The sequence below is a fragment of the Grampus griseus genome (assembly GCF_964374135.1).
Source record: "Grampus griseus genome assembly, chromosome: 8".
In the NCBI taxonomy this organism is placed as follows: Eukaryota; Metazoa; Chordata; class Mammalia; order Artiodactyla; family Delphinidae; genus Grampus; species Grampus griseus.
In genome coordinates, this window is record NC_139002.1 from 85,981,183 (window position 1) to 85,991,898 (window position 10,716).

At 41.8% G+C, this 10,716-nt stretch overlaps 1 protein-coding gene across 1 annotated transcript in view; it reads right to left on the reverse strand.

Moving 5' to 3' along the window:
- The window catches only part of FBXO3 (F-box protein 3), a 30,505-nt gene extending 21,170 nt beyond the window's left edge, over nucleotides 1-9,335 (reverse strand). Inside the window, exons 1-3 of the mRNA XM_082659155.1 lie at nucleotides 9,206-9,335; nucleotides 4,717-4,806; nucleotides 3,850-4,013 (exon numbers count right to left, since the gene is read on the reverse strand). Of these exons, the coding sequence (XP_082515281.1) occupies nucleotides 3,850-4,013; nucleotides 4,717-4,806; nucleotides 9,206-9,309 (358 nt within the window). The 5' untranslated portion in view covers nucleotides 9,310-9,335. The remainder of the gene's footprint in view (nucleotides 1-3,849; nucleotides 4,014-4,716; nucleotides 4,807-9,205) is intronic.
- Nucleotides 9,336-10,716: the final 1,381 nt, after the last annotated feature.

Genomic DNA, 10,716 nt, shown 5'->3' on the forward strand with positions numbered 1-10,716 from the left:
TAAATTGTGGTCTAATCATATAATGGAGTATTTATACTGTAACAAAAATGAACAAAATACTGTTACACACAACACTGCTGAATCTCACAAATGAAACAGAAATAATTCACGCAAAAAACATACTTAATCATGCCAATTATATAAAGTTCAAAAAGAGAGAAAACTACTCAGTGGCATTAGCAATCAGGATAGTGGTTACCCCTGAGAAAGACAGAGGGTTCTAGGTACACATAATTATTCTACTTCTTGACCTGACGGGTGTTACAATGGGCATGTTCACCTTGTGACAATTCACTGAGTTGTACACTTATGATCTGTGCACATTTCTATAGGTTGGTTAACATCACTAGTGATAGGCTGCGGATATCACATACCCCCAGCTATGTGATGACACACCTCACCTCGCTGGTAACCTGAAAACACATTACTCCAGTCTAATCGTGAGTAATACTTTAGACAAAGTCAGTTTGAGGGACATTCTGCAAAATACCTGACCAGTACTCCTTCAAACTGTCAACGGTGTGAAAGACAAAGAAAGACTGGGAAGTGTCCACAGACCAGAGGACACTAAGGAGACATGACAACTAAATGCAATGTAGTATTCTGGATTGGATGCAGGAATTGAAAAAGGATTCCACTGATGGAAAATCTGGTGAATTCTGAATAAAGTCTAGAATTTAGTTAGTAGTAAAGTGCCAGTGAAGACTTTAGTTTGACAAATGTCCCATGGGTTGGTATGTTAGGGGAAACTGAAACTGTGTGAGGGGTGTACAGAAATTCTCTGTACTATCTTTGCAACTGTCTTGTAATCTAAAATTAGTACAAAATGAAAAGTTTATTTTTTAAAAAGTTCAATACAAAAGAAAACAAGCTGAATAGCTGCCTGAACCAGAAGGTGAATGAGAAAAAAAACACTAATATTTATATAGTTAGTGCTACACGTTGGACATTTAACATGTAACATTAAGAAACCAAGAATTTCTTTAAAAGAGAGAGCAAGGCAGAAAAAAAGTAAAATAACAACAAGCAAACATGGCAAAAGACAAATATAAGGAAATACATTTAGAGGGGCATCCTACTATAATAGAGTTTGGGAGCCAGGCAGACCAGGGTCAAATCTCAGCTCTACCAATTACAGTTGGCTTTCTGTATCCAGATGTGGAACTCAAGGATACAAAGGGTCAACTATGGGACTTGAGCATCTGCATATTTCAATATCCTCAGCAGGTCCTGAAACCAATGCCCGGTGGATACCAAGGGATGACTAGACTGACTGTGATCTCTGGCAAATTATTTCATCTCTTTAATCCAGTTTCCTCATCTGCAAGACAGAAGATAATACCACCTACCCAGGAGAATTACAGTGAGGATTAAATAAGCTTCATGTGCTTAATAAAGTGCTTTCCTGGCATACAATAAGTGTTTATGTACTTCCCTTGCCCCCAGACTATTTGTATGAGGAAGCAGTGAAAAGATTACTAGGAGCCAAGAAACCTAGATTAGAGTTCTATCTCTGTTACTCACTAGCTACAGGACCCTGAATAAGTCACCTAAACTCTCTGAGCCTGTTCCTTCACCTGTAAAATGAAAGGGCTGGTATAAATCAGGGATCCACAAACTACAGCCTGCAGGCCAAATCCTGGCCTGCGGCCTATTTCCATAAATAAAGTTTTCTTGGAACACTGCCACACCCATTTGTTGTTATATTGTCTATGGCTGCTTTCCCACAATAACAGAGTTAAATAGTTGTGACAGAGGCCATCTGTCCCTCAAAGCCTAAAATATTTACTATCTGGTCATTTAAAGAAAAAGTTTGCTAATCCCTGGTCTAAATGATCTCTAAAAGTCCCTTCTGACTTTAAAATTTTAAGCCAATACTTAAGGTTAATATGAAATTTAAAGATATGAGATATATACCATGAGATAGATTGGTAGAATGTACATCAATATACTATAATTTCAAGATACTTAATAAAAATTTTCCCAAACCCAGTGCCTATTTGCTTTCCAAGTTTCCTTCCTATCTGTGATCTCTATACCCTTGAAACTGAGTCAGGGACTATGGCCCCTGAGATGAGCAGCTAGTTTCCTGATTCAGCCCTAAAACTCATAGGTCTACATTAATAGAATCCCCAGCTTTCTAGATATCAGAGCCTTTGTTCTATTCCAATTTATGGCAAAGACCCCAGAGAACTGGCACCTGGGAGTAAAACAGAGGCTGACAAGGAATTCTCTGACAACCTCACCTTCAACCATTAAGTACAAAACAGTGAGCAGGGAGCCTGGGAATACCAATTGAGTGTCCCCTCAAAAAATTAAAAAATAAAAAATATAAAGAAAAAGGAAAAAGGAAGAAGCTGCTATGTATCCTTAGTTTCTTCCTTTCCTGGTAGCTCTGTGTCTCAAAGGAGAACCATGTCTATATTCCCATATTCCAAATATTCTAATATTAGACTAGCTCTCTAAGACTCCTAATACATTCTAAACAAAATAGGATAGGTCTTCTCTCCCTTCAACAGCTGGTAAGACCACATCTCTGGAGTCAGCCCTATATTCAAATCCTGGCTCTGCTCTCCTTTGTGATAGCAAACAACTTACTTAGCCTTTTATGCCTCAGGTAGCTCACCTATAAAATAAGACTAGTAATGACCTACCTCATAGGATTTTGGCAACTTAAACGGAATAATATACAGTACTTGGCTTAGTACCTAGCTTTGTGTTTAATAAATAACAGCTATTGCAAACCCTTACATATTTTACTTATCATTACCAAATACCTATTTTCTGAATTATTTTCCTCTTGAAATTATTTAACCCCATACACCAAGTGGATAATATTTTTCTTTTCTTCCAAGGAAAAAACCTATTAAAAATATTAATCAAGGGTACTTTCTTTCAAAGCTGTACTCTCTCTGCCAAATCATTCTTTCTTCTACCTCCTAGCAATTCAGTTTTAAGTACCTGGTCATTCAATCATGATTTGTATGAAATTCATATTTGCATGGAAACGTACAGCAGAAATATGAAATGTAAAAGGAATGCCACGTCAAAAGAGTCCTTAGTTCAAAAGGTACACATTTGAGAAGAACTGATCCCAATTTCAGCTTAGCAAAACCAAAACACATATAAAATTCCTTTTAGTGGAGAAACTTGAAAAAAACTTGGAGGCTAAAGCAGGTAAGTAGCAATATATCTGCAATCCATTTATGTATTTCTTGGGCATAAATTTAAAAATCAAAGTAATGAGAAATAGCTTGTTAATAATTTCTTGCCAAAATTGGACAATAATAGTATAGTAGAGACAGCATAGATTCTGGGGTCAAATAGACTTCAGTTCAAATCTTAGTTTTCATTATTCTGTAAATGTCAAAATAGGGATGAAAGTTTTCCCTACTCTATTAGGCTGCTCCTACATGCTTAAAGACCCAGTCTGTAATATTTGGTCTTTCAAATATTAGATTGTCAAATAAACATTTACTTGTACTAAAAAGAGGGAAGAGGGTTGATACAGCAGGCAATTTTTCAAATAAAAAAAGAAGTCTTTTAAAAGAAATTACAAGTTATCCTCAAGCAACAATAACATTACTAGTTTCTTTATGTAAAACAAATGTAAGGATAAAAAGAAGCTTTCACTGCTAATAATCATGTGGATGCTGAGGTAGGCAAAAATAGGGCAAGCACTAGAACCAGGGTCCTTTTAGCAAATTAGGCTTTCTATGTGCTTGACCAAATGCGAATGGTGAATTACAGATAATGTTGGATTAGCACAGATGATAGAAACCCAAAGTTATTTAACCTATTTATACTATGAAACTAAAATGGGGAAGGGAGACCCTGCATTCCCAATACCTTTCAGAGATAAAACCATACGAGGACATCTGGGTTCCAAATATTTCTTGAGATCATCCCAGGCCTTTTTAATAGCAGCATAATGGTCAATATATCTTCCTACATCAGAGTAAGTATCAATGAAGAGGGATTTCCAACACTGGTTCTTCTGTGTTTTCTCTTCCCTAAATAGATTTAAAAAATAAAATTAAAAATCTTTTGAAATGAAATTAGCATATATTTTAGACACTTATACCAACATACTTTATTGGGAATTTGTGGTTATTTTTAAAATTCCCTCTTCCTCATTCTTCCTCCTCCCAATGTTTGGAGGCTCTGTCACTAATTTTTCACTCTGTTGAGTAGCTTGCAGCTTTAAATAGTATATTTAAACCTCTATTTCTTGCTTCACCAACTTCAGTCACTACCTGACTCCCCTCAACCTAAGAAAAAGATACTAGCAATCCTACCCTCTTTCATCTTTCCCAACTCCCACCTTCTGTCATCTACCCTTGTATTCTATCAAATTTATTAAAATTTACTGAATTCAGTGAACCCTGTGGGTCATCCAACAGAAAGATCCAGCAGACAGTTGTGCAAAGAAATCTGGAGCTCAGTGGGAATGTTAGGGGTGGACACTCAGGTTTGGGAGTTAGAAGCATACAAGTAGTCTCTACAAAGTGCAACAGTGCATGCAGGAGACTTCACAGACAGAGAAGAGTAGTGAGCCAAGGGTAGCAGCTTGGAGAACACCTGCATTTACTGGCAGGCACAAGAAAGGCCACCAAAGGGGTTAAAGAGACAAGGGTTAGAGAGGAGAATCAGGATAGACTAGCATTAATGGAAGCCAAGGGCCAAATTTCAAGAATACATTTCCCAAATACTCACTCAGATATCAGCCAGTATTTTTTGCAATGTCTTCTCCACAGCGGATCGTGACTTGATAGCTGGCTAAGTCTTCGACTGACATAGCAACAACTGGCAGTAACCAGATTCACAGTTAGTATAAAAGAAAACAAGAAAACAATTTAAAAGTAAAGATGAAAATATTCAATGTTAGGTTTTATTCCTTTTGCTTTTCTGCCACTATCTACCTTTATAACTGCAAAACAATCTTTTCTAAAACCTGTTTAACATGTTAGCTAGTATAATTACCTTGTGAGTAGTGAAATCTTAACTATTTGAGTTCACAAACCACAAAATGTCTACAATTGTAATTTTCACACGAAAGTCTATAAAACATATAAACCATTGGAGTTAATTTCAAATCAAAGAGCTTTCCTATATTTATTATTGGGGCAGTAATCATTTCTACATATAGAAACGTTATTCAGGTGTAAACAAAGTGCTTTTTCTTTTTAAGATCTGTGAGACATTTGATATTAAATACACAGGGCTTTTGTTTGTTCTAATTTTTTCGTAACAGAAAGAAATATTACAGCCATATTACTTTTTAACTATAGCAACTATTGGAAAGCCCACCTATAAAAGGTGTCAGATTCTCAACAATTCTGTTTCAATATCCATAGCTATTCAAGTTACTATCAGCTGCTCAAAAATTTGGAATGTTAGAAACAAATAATTTTCTTTTTATACAGAGATTTCTAATACAATAGTGCTTGAATCCTGTAAATCCTACCCTACATAATTAATTTTCAAAAAGAATGAACTTAAGATTTTAAAAAATGCATTTCTATCCTTTCAGAAGAGAAATCACAAGTTATAGAAAGTAGGTATAAAAGATTTCACTTGGGCAATAGCTAATCAATTAAGGGAATCTTAAATCACATGGGATTTGTCAAGGCCATAAGTGGAGCATGTTAAAAAACAACTGATGGTAAACAGATTAGCCTTTGTTCATTTTTCAGATTTTATACAAACATAATTCTCATCCTTTTCTGCCAAGCTCAGGAGATGCCCAAACTAACATTTGCAAACATAGGAATCCTTCCAGTTTTGTGAATTCAGAGTCCATCACTGTCCCAAGAGTTAACATAAAAGAATCTCTGGAATATGCACCAAAGGTGATTTCTGATGCAAGGCAAGGATGAAAACTACTATCCTAGAGCTTCTTACTCAGTTGGCATGGGGTGAGATCTGTACCTCAGGCATGTGTATGTTTAAAAAGTGCCACATGTAATTCTGATACACAGTGAGATTCAAACTATGCAGTTTATATTACATAATGATCCCAATGGACTAATTCAATCCAACCCAATCCAGTTCAGCAAATATGTACCATAACCTTCAGAGCTTAGCAATCGGCAGGACACCTGACAAATTTGGGCTATAAACTACAGGAAAGAAGTTGCAGTACACTGGAAACTTTTCTGTGGATAAAATTCTATGGCATTTGTGTCAACATTCCTGGGCTAAGGGATGCCCAGAGAGCTGGTTAAACATTATTTTTTTAAAACATATTTATTTATTAGCTGCGTTGTGTCTTTGTTGCTGTGTGCGGGCTTTCTCTAGTTGTAGGGAGCGGGGGCTACCCTTCGTTGTGGTGCGCGGGCTTCTCATTGCGGTGGCTTCTCTTGTTGCGGAGCATGGGCTCTAGGCACATGGGCTTCAGTACTTGTGGCTCGTGGGCTCTAGAGCGCAGGCTCAGTAGTTGTGGCGCACAGGCTTAGTTGCTCCGTGGCATGTGCGATCTTCTGGGACCAGGGATCAAACCTGTGTCCCCTGCATTGGCAGGCGGATTCTTAACCACTGTGCCACCAGTAAAGCCCCTAAACATTATTTCTTGATGTGTCTGTGAGATGTTGCCAGAAAAGATTAGCATTTGAATTGGTGGACTAAGTTAGCCAGATGGCCCTCCCCAATGTGGGTTGGCACCTTCCAATCATCGAGGGCCTGAATAGAACAAAAAGGCAGAGGAAGGTTGAGTCTGCTCTCTGCCTGACCGCTAAGTTGAGACACTGATCTTCTCTTGTCCTTGGCACTCCTGGTTCTCAGGCCTTCAGACCCAGACTGGGATCTACTTCATCAGCTCTCCAGCTCTCAGCCCTTTAAACTATACCACCAGCTTTCTTGGGTCTCCAGCTTGCATTTGGCAGACTGTAGGACTTCTCAGCCTCTATAATTCATGAGCAAATACCTTATAAAAAACCACACACACACACACACACACACACACACACACACACACACACACACTCTCTCTCTCTCTCTCTCTCTCTCTCTCTCTCTCTCTATTGGTTCTGCTTCTCTCGAGAACCCTAATACAGTATTCAACTCAGTTCACTTCCACAAACATTTATGGAGGGATCACTTCTGTTTAAAATGTTGATTACTACCAAAATCATTTAAAATAAAATCCGATCTCCTCACCTTGTTTTACAAGGTCCTGCATGATCTCACTAGTCTCTTCCCAAGCCTCTCTGCCTGTGAATCATTCCCTAATTCCTGCAACACCAGTCTTCTAGCTCCTCCAACAGGCTATGCTATTGTCCAATCAGCTTCTGAAAACACCGTTCCTTCTGCCAGGACTGCTCTATGTTATCCGTCATATACAGCAGCTCCTTCCAATTTGAATCAATTCCTTAACAGACCAACTGGTTCACTTCCTTCATAGCACACAGCAGCTCTTGTAATTACGCACTTATTTGTTTTCCATCTTGCCCGCTAGACTGTAAGCTTACGAGAGGGGCCTTGTCTGTCTTGTTCACTATTGTTTCCCCGACATTTAATAGGCTGGCACACAGCAGGCGCCCAAAAAAAGCAAATCTGTTGAATAAATGGTGACTCTGCAAAGATAAACAAGACAGTCGTTACATTTAAGAAATGCATAATCTATCTGGTATGGTAAATACCTCTCCTTCTGCAGAGGAAGGAGAAAGGTAGAGACTGGACTCGGGAGAGGGGGTCCTTAAAGGAATTCCATCTTGCCAGGTTCAGAAGAAGGGGGCATGGCATTCCAGGCAGGGTCAGGAGTTTAAGCCACAGAACAAAGAAACACAAGTGTGCTGGCAGAGGTCTATTTGGCCAGAGTAGACTATGCCAAATAATAAGGGCCTTAAATGCTCCCAGAAGTTTAGGTTATAATCTGTAAATAACAAGGGGCATTATAGGTTTTTAAGGAGGATGACAGCCAGATCTGTCTTAGAAAAATCACTCTGGGAGCAATGTGGCCCACAGATCAAAAAGCGTGTGTGTATGTGTTAGATTTCTAAAAGGCTATAGCAACAGAATATTTCAGATGAAAATAGTTTGGAACTGTAACAGCCTTTTCGAAAGAAAAAGATAAACTTTATTACAAGCCTGAGTAGAGAAAAATTTGTTTTCTAGAAAAATAAAAGTGTTACAGGTACTAATATAGATAGCAGCCAGAAACTGGAATTATCCCTCTGTCACCACTTAGCTAAACCAACCAACAGCTACCAGTAACTTCAAGAAGGCTGTATTTCTAAAAGGATTCCTGACAACACAGGGTACAATCAGCAAATGACTAAAATCCAATGGTTAATCCAAAAAACAAAACAAAACAAAACGAATCTCGCCTACCTATCCTTAAGAGGGCGAGTCTGCCTCCTTTGCAAATATATGTGGTGGCACAAGAAAGACCCATGCCACCAGCTGTCAAGGGTGTAAACAGCGCCATTTCTTCCACCATCCCAGACGGTCCCAAGCGCTGAAGTAACTGGGCATTTAACCACCCCTACCAGCAACCGGTGTTTATTTTTGGAACAGATGCCGGTAACTTGGGAAACCCAAAGCATACAGGAGGGAAAATGGTCACCTGTACCGCACCACCGGAAGTCAGTACCAAAACACAAAATCCAACATGCAACCGTGAGAAGGAACGCTGAAAGCGAAACAATTATCTAGCACAGAAGTCCGAAAGTGAGCCCTGCCAGATATTACGTCGCTGCGTAAGTCGCACCCAGGGGTCAGGGGGTCGCCTGGCTCCTCTCCGGCGTCCCACCTGCCCACTTTGGCGCCTGACTCTACAGGCTCCTGGCCCAGGCAGAGAAGAGCGCTCGGCCCGGACGGGGACTTTTCCAAAGCGGCCAGGGCTGCCCTTAGCGGGCAAAGACCACGGGGGCCGGGAGGTGCGGGGCGCTGGGGTCCGCGCGGCGGCAGCGGGGAGCACTTGGCCCCGCTTCCAACTGGGCCTCGCCACAGCCTGGGAGAAAGAGCTGTTGTCGCTCCTCAGGCCTGGGCCCGGGACGGGAGGAAGACCTCAAGGCGGGGCCCTTTCCGCCCCGGTCTCGCCCCTGCCCCCGGGTGGCTCTGCAGGATCAGGGCGGCCCTGGCGTCACCTCCTGGCTGTCACGGGAGTCCAGGTCCTGTCGGCGAGCCGGGCCTCCGTCCCTCTTGCCTTACGCCTCCTTCCCCACCCGTGACCCCACCCCTGCCGTGCGCATCGTCCCATTACTTGATTAGGTCCCGGTAGTCCAAGAAGGATAAGATAAGGAGCAGGGGATCGGTGGGCAGCGATTCTAGGGTCAGGGGCGCCGACTCGGTCTCCACGGCCGCCATCTTGCCTGGCCCAGTGCAGGCCTGGCCCCGCCCCGGCCCCGCCCCCTCCGCCACCGCCCTCGCAGTTCCCTAGCCGATTGCACAGGTTTGTTGTGTAACCGACAGGATAGCCCCGCCCACGGGGAGGCCGATGGGCGGCTCCCTGGAAGGCTCCGCCCACCGTCCTGCGGGTCAAGGGCCAGCGCGGTGGCGTCCGTCTGCGTCTCGGGTACCTCTTCAGCCAAGCTGCGCGAGCTCTGCCAGGTGCCCACATGCTCACCCTTAGATCTCCCGGTCTCTCTCCTCCCATTCCGGTCCCTAAACTTGCCCAGCCCGGACCCCTATGAGCCTTTATTACTAAATCTGCTTGGGTCACTCCAGCCCCTCATGCGAAATTTTACATCCGGTATCCTCGAAGCGTGCCCCCAAATCTCACAGTAAGTTCTCTCTCTGCCCTTGGCCCCCAAATCCATCGCTTCTCTTCGTTTTCCGACCTAGAAATTCCTCGTTTCTCCCTTCAGCTTCCCTCGCCCGGCGTGTCCCTTGCACAGCGCAGGAACCTTGTCCGCTCTGTAGTGGGCAGAGTTGGGAATCAACTAGAGGCTCTTCTTCCAAACTAGGGAAATGGTCGTCGAGGGCATAATTTTAACGCTCTCCCAAGTAAACGGTGCATGGGGTCTGAATCTAAGGGTCAGCCTCTCTCAATTAGGTTGTCCCGGTTATTTTTCAGCCCATTAGGGCAATGCAAAGCGTATATTAAATGGATTTTTTTTTTGCTAAGATTTAATCTCGGAGGGTTAAGTACTTCCGGTGTGAAGGGATGGGTTGAGACCCGGCTGGGCTTGATTGAGGCACATGATGGCCACTCTTCAGCTTAGACAAGATGGTATTAAAATGGGGGTGGGAGACGTGTCATGGATTGTGAGCTAAGGAATACATCACTTATCGGATTTCTTCTTTTCCGTTTCTTTCCAAAGGCAATATGGTGTAAGCAGCTGTGGGGAGTCTGGTCAGACACGAACTTCACACATCTGTTACTTACTAGAAGTGAGATGGTGGACTAGTTAACTATACCTAAGTTCTATGAGCTTGTTTACTCTAAAAACCAACCATTCCCTAAAGTGGTCTACGGATGCTGATAAAGATTTTTGCAAAGTGCCTGGCTAGATATTCAATAAATGTTAATTTCCCAAGCCTAAGTATACATCCATCACTAAGTTTTCCAAACTCTTCCACATCCTGGAGAAAGTTTTCTCCTAACTATTTGGAAAAGTGGAAATGATTCTACCCCTCCCATCTCACCCACCCCCAACAATAAAACACTCCATTTCTTCTATTCACCATGCCATTAATGCTTTATAATTATGGTTTTGTCTAATTTTATAACCCCTCTTCTCCCCCCCCCCACTGTATTAATTACATTTTTTA